Source organism: Drosophila erecta, unplaced genomic scaffold, assembly GCF_003286155.1.
Source record: "Drosophila erecta strain 14021-0224.00,06,07 unplaced genomic scaffold, DereRS2 tig00000126-arrow-pilon, whole genome shotgun sequence".
NCBI classification, from domain to species: Eukaryota; Metazoa; Arthropoda; class Insecta; order Diptera; family Drosophilidae; genus Drosophila; species Drosophila erecta.
Window position 1 is genome coordinate 14,228,460 of NW_020825209.1, and position 16,233 is coordinate 14,244,692.

General features: G+C 52.0%; 4 protein-coding genes across 9 annotated transcripts; 1 reads left to right on the forward strand and 3 right to left on the reverse strand.

The window, feature by feature from the left end:
- Nucleotides 1-1,968: 1,968 nt before the first annotated feature.
- On the reverse strand, nucleotides 1,969-3,986 carry LOC6551656. The gene is made up of 2 exons (XM_001978534.3): nucleotides 3,162-3,986; nucleotides 1,969-3,108 (listed from the first exon to the last, which is right to left on the reverse strand). Exons 1-2 carry the CDS (start codon nucleotides 3,984-3,986, stop codon nucleotides 1,969-1,971), a joined length of 1,965 nt encoding a protein of 654 aa, XP_001978570.2.
- Nucleotides 3,987-4,422: 436 nt separating this feature from the next.
- LOC6551657 (defective chorion-1 protein, FC125 isoform) lies at nucleotides 4,423-10,349 on the reverse strand. Of its 6 annotated transcripts, none has more exons than XM_026982039.1 (5): nucleotides 10,122-10,349; nucleotides 7,677-9,999; nucleotides 7,357-7,619; nucleotides 7,050-7,174; nucleotides 4,423-5,128 (listed from the first exon to the last, which is right to left on the reverse strand). In XM_026982039.1, exons 1-5 carry the CDS (start codon nucleotides 10,272-10,274, stop codon nucleotides 4,459-4,461), a joined length of 3,534 nt encoding a protein of 1,177 aa, XP_026837840.1. In that variant the 5' UTR covers nucleotides 10,275-10,349; the 3' UTR covers nucleotides 4,423-4,458. The 6 variants fall into 6 exon arrangements, with proteins under 6 accessions (XP_026837840.1, XP_015010589.1, XP_026837841.1 ...); XM_015155103.2 differs by having other exon boundaries at nucleotides 7,677-10,050; XM_026982040.1 differs by lacking the exon at nucleotides 7,050-7,174 and having other exon boundaries at nucleotides 5,108-5,128; nucleotides 7,677-10,050; nucleotides 10,122-10,274.
- Nucleotides 10,350-11,923: 1,574 nt separating this feature from the next.
- Nucleotides 11,924-13,951, forward strand: LOC6551501. Its single transcript, XM_001978536.3, has 2 exons — nucleotides 11,924-12,784; nucleotides 12,841-13,951. The coding sequence occupies exons 1-2, from the start codon at nucleotides 11,924-11,926 to the stop codon at nucleotides 13,861-13,863; spliced, it is 1,884 nt and encodes a 627-aa protein (XP_001978572.1). The 3' UTR covers nucleotides 13,864-13,951.
- Nucleotides 13,952-13,997: 46 nt separating this feature from the next.
- On the reverse strand, nucleotides 13,998-16,088 carry LOC6551502. The gene is made up of 2 exons (XM_001978537.2): nucleotides 15,521-16,088; nucleotides 13,998-15,453 (listed from the first exon to the last, which is right to left on the reverse strand). The coding sequence occupies exons 1-2, from the start codon at nucleotides 15,871-15,873 to the stop codon at nucleotides 14,016-14,018; spliced, it is 1,791 nt and encodes a 596-aa protein (XP_001978573.1). The 5' UTR covers nucleotides 15,874-16,088; the 3' UTR covers nucleotides 13,998-14,015.
- Between the last annotated feature and the right edge of the window lie 145 nt (nucleotides 16,089-16,233).

The following is a 16,233-nucleotide window of genomic DNA, read 5'->3' on the forward strand; positions in this document are numbered from 1 at the left end:
TTAGTACGCAACCCCGCGCCCACATTGTCTATGCAAATTTTGAAGTGCAACAGCGCTGTGGATGGGCGAGCATAATATCGTCATGAATATGTTTGTTTAGCGAGCAGCCATGTCTCGCCTTGAAGGGTTCCGCTCCATCAGATTCCGACTTTGGGGCTAGGTTTGCACATTTTTCCCGCCCTCCCCTGCAGCCACGCCCCTGCGCCCTGGCTGATGCTGACGTAAAAGTCGCGCCATAAAAATTCATTGCCAAACGAGCCAAAGTATTGCGGCAATGGATGGAGATGAGGATGAGGATGAGGACGAGGATGTGGCAGTGGCAGTGGCAGTGGCAGTGGCAATTGCCGAGAGTAGTTCAGACTGAGCTGCAAAAAGCTGGGTAACGGATCTGCAAGTGGAGCTCGCTGAAGTCGCGCCATTGGACAGAGCACCCATTTGAAATCATTTATTTTGGCTTACATGGCGTATGAGTGATGTTGGCCTATGACAAGAGCATTTCATTTAAATTTCGTTGCTCGTAATTGATTGAAAAAATCCGGATTGTGCATAGCCCGAAGCTTAACTCATATTTCCATCTAATATAGCATTTACATAAATATTTTATATTTCAAAACCACATAACCTTTTAAATATCCCTCTCACTCCTGTGAATGATGCATGAAAGCCAAAAATAGGAAACATTTTATAAAAGGAATTGCATAAAGTTTCGCTCCTTTTTCCTTGATTTTTCCCTAAACAGCACAGCGTATTAAAGAGGTGGGGGGGTTGGGTGTGGAAAATCGGTTGCGAAATGGAAGATGTAGAGGGGGTTGGTAGATGCTGGTTGCTGGTTGCTGGATGGGATGTATCGCCTCGGACGCCGACTGCGACTGCTTCGAAAACGACATCGCAGGCAATGAGCTTAAGTTCAATACATTTACTTGAATTTCCAGCGAACGACAAGGACGAAGACGATGTCGTTGACTAGTTGGCTCCCAAGGATGAGTCGGAAAGTTGGGGGCACGTGGAGGCAGGGAAGCTGGCAAACAACACGCAAAACTATAGTTTGTGATACCAATATTTTATAAATATTGATCAAGCTGCGGTTTCAGTACACTTGGTCATCCTTACAGTTTCTACACGGACACATCAAGTTCACAGTAGTTCGTAGTTTCGCAAGTATTTACTTTCATTGAGGGGAGATTTTTTTGTGAGTGCATGAAGCCGAAGCCGGGCAACGTTGTGCCCATTACAGACAGTTTTTGTGGCGAGAAATTTCAAAAAGCTCAAATGTGCGAGGCGATAAGCAAAGCAGCAAGAGATTGCCCAGGATGGGGTTGGGTGAGGGGTTCACGGGGGCAATGGCAGCACTTACATGTAACCAGTCGATGGCGACAACGGCAGCCGCAAATGTTGCAAGGATTGCCGGCAAGAAGCACACACAAAATTGATGTCTATGTGTGTGGCGGGTTGGGGGCGGTTTTTGGGGGTTTTGGGGGTTTGGGGGTTTTGGGAGCTCGGTTTGGGGCGAAGGACAACTATTCGTTGGGGTGGCAGATCGGTGGGGGTTGATTCGCCAGCGCAAGTTTTGGTTTTCAAAATTTATCGCTTTTAGATAAAACGTTTTGCGTTTTTACGATACGAGCAGCGAACACTTTGGCCAACTATCCTGGAAGCCATCCTCGCAGCTGAAGGGGATGTCCTTTACTGTGGAAGGAGCAGCCTGAGTGGAAGTGGGAGTGGGAGTGGGCACTGACTCCCGTCGACTCTGCGGATTATGAAGTAATTTAATTAAAACGCCTGGCCCGCAAATAAATCCGGCATTATTTATGCCTTCTCGCAAAGGAACGTGGCACTTCCGAGCAGGGTAATCAGTATTATTCTCTGAAGTGCACATTTTTAAGAAATTACTATCGTCACTTTAATGTTAATAACAACATAATTTTTTGCTTCTTCGTTTGTTAAGATTTTGTGTATCTTTGTTGTTCCCTATTTTCTAACCAACTTAGAAATAGACTTTTTTATGTTACTATTCATTTTGCCTAATAATTTCCTGAGTTTCATTTTGGGCAACAGCAATTCCAGAACAAAGACGACCACCGCTCCGAGATTCGCCCAGAGGATGAGCCAAAAGAGAGCAGCTAGCTCCCGCATTGAGAGTACGTTTTGGCGCACGGGAGCCACCTGCTGCTCCTCCGATTCCGATAGACTGGGATCGCCATCGATGCCATCGAGGGTGATATAGGATGTGGAGGCTATCCTGGCCACACTCTCGTCCTTCTCGTCCACGGCACTGACATACTGCCGCGTCCAGTGCTCCAGGAATCCATGGGTATGGGCATGTTGGATCTGCTTGTTCAGCACACCAACCAAATGCGAGTGGCGCCTCACATAGAAGGCCAGCTGCTGGGTGTAGATGCGTTCCCGCACCAAGTGCAATCGCCTGCTCACCGGATGCACTTTTCTGAAGTAACCGAAGTACTCGTAGGGCGTTAGAATGGCCACCCGGGCAGATGAGCCACTTTGCTGGGCCAGCGCTGGAAAGGATTGCAGCTCACTGCCCTCCAGGTAAACCAGTTGCTCGGGCCTCAGTTCCGGCAAGCTGGCCAGGATCCTTGCCTCGTTGACCTCCGCCAACTGAATGGTGAAACGCTGGGCCAGCACTTCCGAAATAGTTTGTGGTGGATTCCTTTGGGTGTCCTGTCTCAGCAGCTGATACATCCCCGACTGGTAGCCGCTCCTAAGAACCAAGGAGGCAAACAGCCAGGTGAGCAGTACCAATCTCCCGGGAAACCTTTGTGGCAGCCAACGGTCCTCCAGATTTCCACCGCTTGTCAGGACCAACAACTCGTAGTATGGATTCCTTGGCAATTCGTGGTGACGACACCAACGCACCACCATCATCACAAACATGCAGGCCAGGATCAGGACCAATCCAGTGGCTCGCCACAGCAGCGGACTAAAGGGAAAGGACAGCTTTTCGTAGGCGGAGTAGGCACTCTGCAGATTGGTCACCAGCATGATGTGGCTCATGAAGTAGTAGGTGGACTGGGAGTAGGGTATCTCATTGCCAGTGCTGGGCTTAAAGTGGAATCCACCCAGTGAGAAGTCGGCATGATGGCCAAAGATCTGAAAAGCACACCGATTGTACTACAATATCTAGATTTATATACTCGACTCACCTCGTCGAAAATTCTGCCGGACTCGTCAAAAGTGGCTAGCACCTCCTCCTTGTTCATCCAATAGAGACCCACACTGAAGTTCAGATTGGCAGCCATGAACTGGAGCAGTGCGCCCTCGATGCCCACAAAGCTGCCACTGCCGTCGCGTCGCCAAACCAAATAGGGCATATCCTCCCAAGTGGCACAGGTCAAAAGGCAGCCATTGAAGTTCCCCAACTTGCTGGGAAAGTATTCTTGGCTAGCCCAACGCCTTGTGCCCACCTGGTAGCGATTCACCACATTGGCCGAGATCACTTGGCAGCCGTGCAACTCACTGAATGGAAAGTAACTGACCATCAGAATATGCTCGCCAGGAGTACGCAGCACTACGCCCACATTCAGTACACTGAGACGCCACAGGAGTCGAAGGACTGCCTGCATCTCCTCGCCATATGCATCCGTGGGCATGGACATGTATATCAGTGTGTGCGATAGGTCCTGGGTGGCTCGAATCCGAGCATAGATCGCCGAAAGTGACTGAAGATCGTCGACCAGAGCCAAGACAGCATGGACATATGGCTTATACTCCATGGACTGGTGGAGGAAGAGCCTGCGTGCCTGCAAATTGTTAGGCAGCATCATCAGCACCTGGTCGAGCAGCTCCTCCAAGTGGCCGCCAGTTGACTGCGAACTCGTGTGGGCGTAAATGTACAAGGTTTTGAAGCGACCCATCACCGAGTTGGCCACCACTTGGGCCAGAGCTTCCGCCAAGTCCGAGTCCGATCTGGATTCCATTGTACTGGCCACCAAGGAGCAGCAGGCCAATATATATAACCAGTACCTCATGGCTAAAGAGTTGCCAAAGGAATGTGCTAATGTGGCCACTTTTGAACACTGTGCTTTTCAGGTCCCTGGGGAAATTTTGGTAATTGCGCTGACCAATCGCGTTAATCATATCACATTAAAGTCGAATCCCTTGGGTAACTTGCATTACTATTTACGGTTAACAATAGGGATTTATTAACCTATGCGAATAACCTATGCGAACAGAATATGTTCCTTTTCGGTTAATGTTCCTTGTTATACCCTTTGATCGAAGAGGTAGGGTATACCAGATTGGTTGAAAAGTATGTAACATGACTATAACAGCTAAAAAGTTGGGACTAAGATTGGAGAAACATTTTCTGTCCATGTAGAATGTTGAACTCTCTCGTTCGCACTCCCACTAGCTGAGTACCGGGTATACGATAGTCTAGCAACGGACTATAGCGTTTTTACATTAATAATGTTTATTTTTATTGGCAATTAAAATAAAAGTCTAATCATCAACATCATCGTCATCGAAATTAAAGTAGTCGATGTAGTTGTCATCCCGTCCTTTCCTGCTGCTGAATCCCCTGGGTTCACTGCTCTCGCTGGGCTCCTCCACATCCCGGACATCCTCATCCGGTTCTGGTTCGGGTTCTTTCTCTAGAGAATCATTGGCCTCGTCCTCGAACAGGCTACGCTCTGCGGCTCCCAACTCAAAGACGGGCTCATCCCGCTCGTTCTCATTCTTGGTCTTGGTTTTCGGCTTAGAAATCTTGCCCAGAACTGGCGGCTGTACCTCCACGCGGGTAAGATTCGTATGGTGATGCAGCATGCCCTTGTATAGATGGGGAAACCTACGCTGGAAATCCATTTTGATCCGAAGAAGTCGCTCCAACATGCCGGGTGTCAGGATGCCATGCGGCGACCCTTGGCCCATGATGTGTGTGTCCCTTCGCTGGCGACCATCCCTCAGATAGGCATCGTAGCTCCCGCCGCCCGTGTAAAGAGGATGGTGCGGATCGTATGGCTTCTGGTTCCAGGGATCATCGGGCCTCTCCACCGGCAGCAGACCCATGAACGGATGCAGCAATCCCTCGCCGTAGGTGAAAATGGAACCCACTTGGGGGTCAGATGATGGTGCGTTTTCGATTTCGGATTCAGATGGTGCTGATGATGGACTGGCGATATGGACGAGGGATATGCAAATGAAAAATGGACATGAATGGCTTGCGGACGATTAGTGGACATGCTTACACTCTAAATAATGTTTACAATTAGTTGGGATATGTGAATTAGTTAAATGGGCTGAAATCTTATGCTTTGGAGTGAATGGGGCTCCTGATGGTCGTGGCAATGGACTTGTGTTGCCTTCTGCGCAACCTTTTTCGCTTGATGACTTTGATGGGCTTAATGGATTTGGGGGTTTTCGAATGGTCACTGCTCTGGGTTCTCAACAGACTGGACTTTTTCTCCTTCTGAATCTGCAGGCGCAACAGATCCTTGAGCACATCCACCAAACTGTCCAGCTTAGTGCTACTCACGGTGGCCTGTGTGGTCACCTGCGTGCTGTACTTCTTCGGCGTGGACATGGACATCTTGGGTCGTTGGGGCATTTTCACTTGCCGAGGGGATCGCACCCAGACCTCGTCGCTGGCCTTCCTAGTCCTTGGAATGGGAGTCCTAGTAGCCGTGCTCCTACGACTCACAAACTTTCCCCTCAGCGCGTACGGAGAGAGTGTGGTGGTGGTGGTGGAGGCATCACTCGAATCACTTCCACTATCATTTAGGGCCGCATTGAGCAGCTGCGCCTGCTGTTTCACACTCAAAGCCCGCTTGGTCTTGCCCTCCGTATCCGAGCTGGGTTCGTCCGCTTGGAACTCCGGATAGGGGCCATACTCCTGGCTGCCATTTCCATCGTAATTGCAGTTCTTTGGCATCTCGAGATTTTGGCCCTGGGAAAACTGACGCTCATGGGACTTGGTTAGATAATCCATGTCGTAGCCGCGGTTGGCCAGAATGCGCTGCCAATTGGTATCGTCTTCGTAGTCCAGCTTATTGGAGGAGCCAATGTGCTCAACCACGGTGGGCGATCCAATGGCCGGAATGGGTTTGAGTTCAGGTTTTGGCGAGTAACTACTACTTGGTGAGGGAGTCTCTGTGGTCGTACTGGTGGAGGTACTATCCTCGTCCTCTTCCTGCTCCTCCTCCTGCTCAACTGGGGCCTGCTCTTCAGCAATCACTTTCTCCTTCTCCACCTTTGGCGTCTCCTCCTGCTTGGATGGCTCCTCCACCACGGGTGGGGTCTGCTCTGGAACTGGTTCTTTGGCCACAGTATTTGATATTATTTTGCTGCAGCGCAGATTCAGCTTAAGGATTTCGTTCTTCAGCTCATCCACAATACTGTGCAGCTGATGGATCTCCATCTCCTGCTTGGAAATTGACTTGGTGACGGGAGAACTATCAGCCGCGGCCTGTGAGTCCTGCAGCATGTCCAGTCCCTCATCCTTGGTGCTTTCTGTGGTTGTGGTTGTGGATGTGGTAGTAGCTTCGGGGGCTTCTGAAGTGGAGTCATTGGTTCTGGGAGTGACCGCTGCTGTGGTACTCGTACTCGTGATTGGAGACGCCGTGGAAGCGGTTAGCCGCACAAAGTTCTTATGATTGTACTGGTGCTCTGTGCTGGGATCATGCTGCAGTTGCTCCTCCTGCATGGGCTCGTGTTGCGCATCCTCTTCGTACTGATCTCCACCGATCTCCAGCGGTACCATACTGGCTCTCTCCAAGGCTTCGCGAATGGAGGCCGCATTGTAGCGCATCAGGGCCTCGGCGGGATCTTCATCTGGATTCAGGGTGATCTCTTTGAGTCCCAGCTTATATTCCCTTCTCAGTTCGTTCAGAGAACCCTCATCGATGGTCTCCAAGGTGCCATACTCGACACTACGTTTGTTCCGGCGATTGGCCTTGCACTGGCAGGTCCTCGAACCTGATTTCCCGCATCCACAGCTCCTGCCGCACAGACAATCCAAGGTGCCACATCCGCAGCTTTTGGATGCAGTAGCATCCACCCCTGTCCCTTGCCCAAACCTGTGGAGAAGTGCTAACCTTTTGTGGACTCGATGCTCTTGCGGTGGCTCTTCTAGAGCTGGTGTCAACGTCGCTGGAGGATTGGAGCTGCTCTCCTGGCTCTCAGATCCACCGACGTGGCCTGGTTGCTTCGGGATTATTGTCTGAAATGCGTCGCCTGTTTAATGCCATGGGAAAAAGGCGAATGAATCGTATGAAATGGATCAAATGAAGGCAACTGTCTACATGTTCCAGTGTGGTTGTGGTTGTGGTTGTGGTGCTCAATGTGGTGTGGCGTTGTGTGGTGTCTGTCAATTCGAGTGCTTTCACACCAATCTCAACTCACCCTGGCCATTGTCTGGTGCCGGCGCAGCATCTCATCTACCTCCTCGTTGCCCACGGCAGCCCTGTAGCCTTGACTTTGATAGGCATTGACTGGCTGCTGGACACCATAGGCGTTCGATCCATAGCCACCTCCGCCGTAACTTGTGCCGTAACTCTGAACTGCCGGACGCTGGGGTGCCGCATAGTAATAGTTAATCACCGTCGGCCTCGCCGACTTGGACTTGGACTTCTTGCGCTTGTTGCCGCCAAGGCCCAGGGCATCGACTGTGGGGGAGACAGATGGCACTGAGTCAGGATTGCGGAAGACGCCGAAGAGATTACCTTTGTGCCTGGCGCCGTTCTCGTTCTCCGGCATTTGGGGACCCGCCTCGCCAACCAGTTGATCCTCGGCCTCATTATCTTGCTCCTCAACTGCACGCTGCATCGTCATGGGTGCCTGCTGCTGCATCATCAGCGGCACTTGCTGCTGGACGGACTGGGGGTTCTCCTGGGCCCACTGGCGCTGCTTCATCATCATGGGGGTCTGCTGCATCATCTGTCTCTGCTGCTGTTCAGTCTTGGCCTGATCCTCGGTCCACTGTCTCTGCTGCATCTGCTGCATCTGGTGCATCATCATTTGGTTCTGTTGCGCCATCTGCTGTTGTTCGATTTTGTTCTGCTCCTCGGACCACTGCCTTTGCTGCATCATTTGTGGATTCTCCGCCATCTGTCGCTGTTGTGCCATTTGCATCCTGGCCTGCTCTTCTGTCCACTGTCTCTGCTGCATCTGCTGAACCATTTGGGGATCCTCTGTCCACTGTCTTTGCTGCATCTGTGGCATCATCATGGGTGTCTGTTGCGCCATCTGCTGAGCCTGCTGGACTTTGGCCTGGTCTTCCGACCACTGCCTTTGCCGCTGCTCCATCATCATGGGGCCTTGTTGTGCCATCTGTTGGGCCATCTGTTGATCGTGCTGCATCTTGGCCTGATCCTCGGTCCATTGCCTTTGCTGCATCATCATGGGGCTTTGCTGCATCATCATGGGGCTTTGCTGCATCATCATGGGGCTTTGCTGCATCATCATGGGGCTTTGCTGCATCTTGGCCTGATCCTCCGCCGATTGCCTTTGCTGCATCATCATGGGGCTTTGCTGCATCATCATTGGACTTTGCTGCATCTTGGCCTGATCCTCCACCGATTGTCTTTGCTGCATCATCATGGGGCCTTGCTGCATCATCATTGGACTTTGCTGCATCTTGGCCTGATCCTCCGCCGATTGCCTCTGCTGCATCATCATTGGGCCTTGCTGGATCTGCTGAGGATTCTGTTGGATCTTGGCCTGATCCTCTGACCACTGCCGCTGCTCCATCGTCATTGGACTCTGTTCCGTCCTGTAGGCCGCGTAAACCTTGTCCTGCTTGCCCTTCTCACTCTCCATCTGTTCGTTGGCCATGCGATAGGCATACGCCATAATCTGGACGATGTCCTCCTTGGACAGAGCCTGCTCCTGGGACTTGGCCTGTCGCTTCAGGGCATTTGCCTTCTGGCTGTTCATCCCGGAGTTGCCTGCCCTCCGTTGCGCCTCCTTGTTGACCAATCGGCGGACATAGTCATCCCGAAGGGCCTGCTCGATATCAGCACGGGTGATCTTGTGAATGGGTGTACGACTGAGTGGATAATTGATTCTGTAGGGTGAATCACCATTTTGCGCGCTGGCGCTGGACCTCATCTGCTTAGCCATGAGCTCGATCTTCTGCAGCATTTTCAATTCGGATATCACCTGGCGCTCAAAGGCCCTCAGCTTGGCCTCCACCCGCAAATCCTCCAGAGTCTTCTCTTCAGTCGCATCCTGATTCTGAGTGGTGGGCATGCGGAACCAGAGCAGAGGCACTTGCTCCTGATCCTTGAGCTGAGCCTCCTGTTGCCTCTCCTGCTCCCTTTCCAGTGCCGATTGGATCTTCATCTGGGACATCTGGGCCTCTTGCGAGTACGGAGCCTCAGGACGTACCCTCACCTCGGAAATGTCGGAGGCCTGGGCATCCGTGCCAGCGGGAGCAGGTTGCTGTGCTGGTGTCATTCCCGGGAAGAATTGCCTTTGCATTTGCGCCACGAAATCGAAATTGGGAGGAGCAAATGTGGGTGCGCTCTGGCCCAGAAGACCGGAGGCATCAAAGTTAGACGGGTTCAGGAAGGTGAAAGCGTTCTGCAGAGCGGCTTGTCCCAGTATGGCTGGCTGGGCTGCATCTGGAGCAGGTGCTGCCGGAGGATCCGCAGCTGCAGCTGGTGCCAGAGGAGCAGCAGCGGGGGCAGGAGCTGGAGCAGGAACTGGAGCAGCGGCACCCAGAATACTGGGAATGGCGGGCATAGGAGGCAGTTGGGCCAAAAACGAGCCCACTTGCGGTCCCAGGTCCATGGAGGGCAGTTGGAAGTCCTGCGGCAGAGCGGGCCAATTCATGAGCTGACCAAGTGGATTGAGCGGCGGATTCTGGCGGACAACTCGGGTCTTGGCCGTCGCATCATCGGCCAGGACGAGCACCACCTTGGAGGCCGCCGCTGCGGGCTGCAGATTGTCGGGCATGGCGCCCAGAATCGACTGGGCGGGGAAAAGGCTGCCCCAACGGAGCAGGCTGCCCAACGCCGGGAACATCATGTAAAAGACGTCCATCTGAGGACTGCCAGTGCGGATGGGGGGAATGGGCGGCATCTGGCCAAGGATCTGCAAACATAAATGGGAACCAGAGGCTGGCATACAGCAGAGTCTATGATGGATGTACTAGGCGTACTGACCTCTTCCTGACTGGGAATCCTTGGCCTGGTGGCCGCCGTGGAGTTGCTCGTTGATCCAGCATCCCTTGCAGGATCTTCAGAGGTCACCTGACTTTGTCCGACAGCCTGGACGACGAGGAGCGCCAGGAGCGGCAGATGGCTATACAGTCTCATTCTGTGGGTGGTCAAAACTCGGTAGAATCGCTAAAGCTCGATCTGTGTTCGCCGGAGCTCGTGGGCCGACTGACTGCCGACTGCCGCCGGCTGGTGGTCCAAATAGATTTTTTGCCACCGCGTCGCCGGCGCAAGAAGTGCCGACGTCTGCGAATTCGTGACCCGGACCCGGGTGCACCACACGCACCGCAGAGCGGCCAGAGTTTCCGTGTGTGTGCCCCCAATTGGAAAACAGACCGCAGCAGCCGTCGCCGCTGCAAGTGCTGCAAAAAACCTTGCCCAACTATTCCGCTCACCATCTTTTCCACGAACTCAGCGCAATTCCTGCACAGTGGACAGTATGAGCGAATCAGGTCTGGAATCACACGGAAGGCGCCGAAGCTAGACTCATTTGGTCACAGTGCCGGGCAGCCAAATCTCGCGACTCTTCTGCCACTGATATGCCAATATCAACTGCATCATTCACTTGATATCATGCAAATACTTAAACGGAACTCTTTTTCAGCATTTGGGGAACCATTCTTTAAACAGTAATGCACTTGGCCGGAATCCGCACCTGGTTTTGGTTGGGGGCCGCGGCGCGGCTGCCCTTCAGCGTCGCTCCACAGAATTCTTGCGATCGTCTTATGGTTTGTGTGTCACCAGCACCACCAGCACCACCAGCAACACCAGCACCACCGCGGCTTGCTGAGGTCAGCGGTGGTGCAGCTTGTAGCGACACGAGAAACAGAAGCTTCTGCCGTTCAGCGGGTGGGTTTTGTGGAGGTCAGCAGAAAGCGCAGTTCTTTGGCTCGGTACAGCGACCTTTGGCTGGTTCCGACTTGGTTTCAGATTAACGCAGACTCTGATCTGTATAAAATTACTCATGACTCACATTTAGTCACGCATTGAATAAAAAATATCAATGTACAAAATGTGCAGCAAAATTGTAGGTGAGTAAGCCAAAGAATTTGGGATTGTTGTTCTTAAACAGCTTGTACTAAAATACATTTTAAATAAATACATTTTAGCAACTGACTGCTTACAACTCTTGCATTTTATTTGTTTTTGAGTAACCCTCGAGCTCTGCAAAAATTTGTTGGACTTGTCGGGGAGAAAAAGCGTGCTAAGGTGTTATAAAATATGTTTAGTAATTATTGGAATATTGCCCATGTAAACAAATATTTTCCGTAACCTACATTCAAGTGTATGTGCCTTGCCCTTTTGTATTTACACAAGCAATGTGAAAGCAATAAACATCGGTGTGCATACAGCTATTTCGATTTTATATATTTAAAGTTAATTTATTGTGCATTTGCATTTTCAGATTTCGCCGATAGAGCTTTCGGCACGCCATTCGACCCGTCAGTTAAGTGATTCCAGCTTATCTAAAATAGTAATAGTAACGAGCTGATGCACAGGAAAAAGTGCCAAGTGGCTATAAATACAAAATATACAAATTAATTGCTTGCAAAAATGATTAAACAATCGAACAATGTTTGGGAGTAGCACTGTGCCAAAGATGTAGGCCATTGGTAATCTGGAAGTCCTGGCTTTCAACTCATCCAGTAAGGTGACCCATCCATGTTTCCAGCGTAGCCATCCAGTCAGGCGATGGAGTTGGCCTAAGTGCAGGACATCAGTTGGCTGGGAGCCAGCGGTGACTCACGATGTTGGCCAGCGCCGTGCACAATGTGAGCCTGGTCTACGCCCTGGTTTGGGCCATTGATAACTACTACGGCATGGCCACCAGCACGCCGCTGGCGGTGGTGCAGTTCCCGACCAGTCGGGAGAGCAGGAGCCTGCACAACGACCTCATAGATGCCGCGCTGTTCAGATCCTCGGGCACGGGAAGAATCCAGTTTCTGCTGGAGGACGACCGTGTGGAGATGACGGAAGCCAATGCGGAGACGGAACTGCCGCCGCCAAGTGGCCTAAGCGGCAGACCCACGGCCATCTGGTTTCTGGACAGCCTGCGATCCTACTTCCGCCTGGAGATGTACCTCAATCAGCTGGGCAGTCCGTACAAGAGGAATGGCTACTTTTTGGTTGTGTACACCGGCCTGGAGGATCAGCCCATGGAGTCCCTGAAGATTATGTTCCGGCGATTGCTAAACATGTATGTGCTGAATGTGAATGTCTTTCTGCAGAGAGATGGAACTGTGCACTTGTACACCTACTATCCCTATGGACCGCATCACTGCCAGTCCTCGCTGCCTGTCTACTACACTGCTTTCCAGGATCTGCCCGCGCCGGCGGCTGGATTCGGGCTTACCAAGCCGCTCTTCCCCACCAAATTGGCCAACATGCATGGCTGTCAGTTGGTGGTTGCCACGTTCGAGCACCGGCCATATGTGATCATCGAAGATGATCCCGAGACTCCGGGAGGCAGGCGCGTGCACGGCATCGAGGGTCTGATCTTCCGCACCCTGGCCGAGCGGATGAACTTCTCTGTTAAGTTGGTGGAGCGGCAGGACAGGAACCGTGGCGAAATTCTGCCTGATGGCAATTTCACGGGCATCCTCAAAATGGTACGTATATCCGGACCCCTGAACCATGTCCCTTACGGATTTGGCCTCCTTTGCAGATGGTCGATGGCGATGTGAACCTGACATTCGTGTGCTTTATGTACAGCAAAGCCCGTGCGGATCTGATGCTGCCCAGCATTTCCTACGCCAGTTTCCCGATAGACCTCGTAATCCCGAGCGGGGGCTCCATGTCGCCCATGGGTCGACTGACAAGGCCCTTCCGTTACATAATTTGGTCCTGCCTCCTGGCCAGCCTCATTTTCGGCTTCCTGCTGATTGGGCTGCTGCGGATTACTGCTGTGCCAGGACTGAGAAACCTGGTGCTGGGCAGGCACAATCATCGTCCGTGCCTGGGCATGTGGGGCAGTCTGCTCGGCGGTCTAGCTATTCATAATCCACAAAGGAACTTCGCCAGATACATTCTGGTGATGTGGCTCCTGCAAACACTGATCCTCCGGGCCGCCTATACCGGTCAGCTATACCTCCTGCTGCGGGATGTGGAGCGGCGATCGCCGATTAAGTCCCTCGGCGAGGTGCTGGCCAAGGACTACGAGTTCCGTATACTGCCCGCTCTGCGCACCGTCTTCAAGGATTCGATGCCCAGGACCAATTTCCGAGTGGTGGCCTCGCAAGAGGAGTCACTGTACCGGCTGCGGGATGAGGATGATCCCGGCATAGCAGTGCCGCTTCTGCAGCCCACTATCCACCAGTTCGACTTTCGCTCGGGCCCAAATGAGAGGCACCTGACCATCCTGCCCGATCCCCTGATGACCGCCCCCCTAACCTTCTACATGCGACCCCATTCCTACTTCAAGAGGCGAGTCGATCGCCTGCTCATGGCCATGATGTCATCCGGCATCGTCGCCCGATACCGAATGATGTACTTGGACCGAATCAAGCCGGTGGCACAGCGACGGAACATGGAGCCCAAGCCACTGTCCATCTGGCGGCTGGGTGGGATTTTCGTTTGCTGTGGATGGCTGTATCTGCTGGCCTTCGTGGTCTTTGTGCTGGAGATTTCGACCAGGAATCATCCGAGATTGCGCAGGGTTTTCAACCTAATTAACAGATATGCGGCATGAAAACACACCAATTATATTATATTAACATTTGAGGCATGAAAAGCAAACTTATATGACCTAAATTGAAGCTATTTTAAACTATTATATTATTTATGTTAATAATATAATAATATATAATATATAAATATGCCTTCAGAATAATCAAATACCACTCAGACTCTTTCGAATAGCCAAGCTAATCCCGTCCAGCGGCGCCTTTGACTCAGCAGCTCCAGACCAAAAACCACAATGGAAACACACAGTGCTCCCATCAAGCAATTGAGTGCTGCCAAGACGAAGCTCATGGACTCGGCAAATCCCGTGACCGCACTCTCCGTAGAGGAGTGAATGGTTTGGCCCGGCGAATCCGTGTCCGTGGTGGTGGGCATGCTGTTCCAGGCGAGGATCTGCGAGTGGTGCTGGAAAATGCCGAAGCTTCGCATTTTGAAGAGCAGATTATTGATCTCCCAGGCGAAGTAGGAGCCATAGGGAAAGTACACGCAGAGCATATTATCGATGATCTTTTCGGCCAAAATCACCAGCCGATTGCGATGTTTCCTATGCCTAACCAGGTGATCGGCCAAAAAGGCGCGACTGGTGAAGGCGCCTGTTTTCCAGGGCGCCTTCATGAGAGCATCAAACACATCCACCGGTTGTCCCGCGGAGATCGAAGTCTTGCCCTGAAACGACGGTATCTGCAGGGTCATCCTGTACGTGGCATGATCGGTGATGAACCGGAAGCCACCGTTCAAAGCTTGCTCCAAAGTGCGAGGCGATGGCTTCACCGGTGAGTTGTGTATAAAGTTGAAGACGGATGCCTCGTAACTGGCCCGAATCACAAAGATCCAGAGCATCCAGCCGGCCAAAATGGGGGATGGCATTCGCCAGCGACTGCCCACAATCCAATGCAGACCCAATACCGTACTGAGCAGCAGCCAGGTGTATTTCTCGAAAGGAAACAGCATGACCTCATAGATGCTATAGCCGCCCCTGGCCCGCATCACGATTATGTAGGCCATCTGGCTGTACGGACTCGTGGCCTCCAGAAAGGTGGATCTCTCTGGCGTGCAGGCGGCACAGCCAATGGTGATATTGGCCCTTCGCTCCCTGAGCATTTTGTAGGCTCCCGTGAAGGTGCCATTCATGAAACTGAAGCCACCTATCAGTCCCTCCGGTTCGTTGGGAATCAGTCTCAGCGTAAAGTTCATCTTGCGAGCTACGATCCGTAGCAGCTTTCCGTCCAACCCATCCAGTCCGTCCATCGGATCACTGCTCTTCCAATCTATGCGCATATAGGGCGGTATGTCCCACACGACCGCGCTCAATGGACACCCATGTAGGTTCTTCAGCCGGCTGGGAAAGACGTCCCACAAATCGCCCTCATTTATATCAATTTCCACGGGCTCCACGCTCGTGCAGCTGGTGGGTGTGTACGGCCGGACATTGAAGGCTTGGACTCGCTGCACACCGGGCACCAGGATCACCACGTTGATGTTGTATCGCTCCTGCATGAAATACGTGAAAATCCTCGCCATAATGGGCCGTTTCGGCTGGGATGTCAACAGTACGATCAGGCACATCCTGTTTCTGTTCACTCCTTCGGCGATGGCTCTGAAATGCAAATCAAATGTATTGTTTAATTGGGGTGTTCCATTTTAAGTCTTCTATTTCAAGGTACATGGCCTGCTCAGCACTCTGGACGAACAGCAACTGGGTGAAGACGTGGGCGGTGATTTTCCGGTTCATTTCGGTGGCCAGGACAACGGGCACTGGCGCATTCGGCTGGTACAAGCTTCGATGGAGAACTCGTTGCACCAGAATCACCCGATCCGCGTCCATTTCCTCGTAGGCGGAGCTGATAAACACACTGCAATTGTGAGCCGCAAGGCCATTGGTGAAAATCTTCTGGAGCGTGGCGGCAATCTGGTCGGCCAGTTGCTCCTCCAAAGCAAGTTGCTGGGGCCACAACATGGCCCGCACTCCACAAAGACTGGCAGAAAGGAGCACTGCCACTGCGCAGCGGAGTTCCATGGCGAATGTGCAACATTTGGCAAATTTTTGCGAATTTATTCGATTGAGTTCCCGCCCTCCAAGGACCAGATTTGTTGTGGCCAGGGATCCAGGGCTGTGGCTGCACTATCCAGTTGTAAAAATCTACAGTGCGTTTCATGTTGTGGGAAGCCCGAAAAAATATATTTCGGGTATTTTTCAAAGATTTTTTAAGACAGCTCTGCTTTTAAACAGAACTGTGAGTGGCTGTCAAGTGGCTGTGGTTTTAGCCTTCTTATCTGATTTAAAGCACGACTTCCAAATTAGTTGCTATAAGCCACATAAAACAGCTCGTGCCGCGCGATTCAAATTAATTCTAGCAACGTGCCTGTAACGGCAATG

Coding starts and splice junctions, on each gene's coding strand:
- LOC6551656 (XM_001978534.3), bottom strand. CDS start 3,986: ATGAGGTACTGGTTATATATATTGGCCTGCTGCTCCTTGGTGGCCAGT. Junction 3,109..3,161: donor CCGGCAGAATTTTCGACGAG/GTGAGTCGAGTA, acceptor TGTGCTTTTCAG/ATCTTTGGCCATCATGCCGA.
- LOC6551657 (XM_001978535.2), bottom strand. CDS start 10,274: ATGAGACTGTATAGCCATCTGCCGCTCCTGGCGCTCCTCGTCGTCCAG. Junction 7,620..7,676: donor GAACGGCGCCAGGCACAAAG/GTAATCTCTTCG, acceptor TCTCCCCCACAG/TCGATGCCCTGGGCCTTGGC. Junction 7,175..7,356: donor GGCACCAGACAATGGCCAGG/GTGAGTTGAGAT, acceptor GACGCATTTCAG/ACAATAATCCCGAAGCAACC.
- LOC6551501 (XM_001978536.3), top strand. CDS start 11,924: ATGTTGGCCAGCGCCGTGCACAATGTGAGCCTGGTCTACGCCCTGGTT. Junction 12,785..12,840: donor TCACGGGCATCCTCAAAATG/GTACGTATATCC, acceptor CCTCCTTTGCAG/ATGGTCGATGGCGATGTGAA.
- LOC6551502 (XM_001978537.2), bottom strand. CDS start 15,873: ATGGAACTCCGCTGCGCAGTGGCAGTGCTCCTTTCTGCCAGTCTTTGT. Junction 15,454..15,520: donor CAGAGTGCTGAGCAGGCCAT/GTACCTTGAAAT, acceptor TTTGCATTTCAG/AGCCATCGCCGAAGGAGTGA.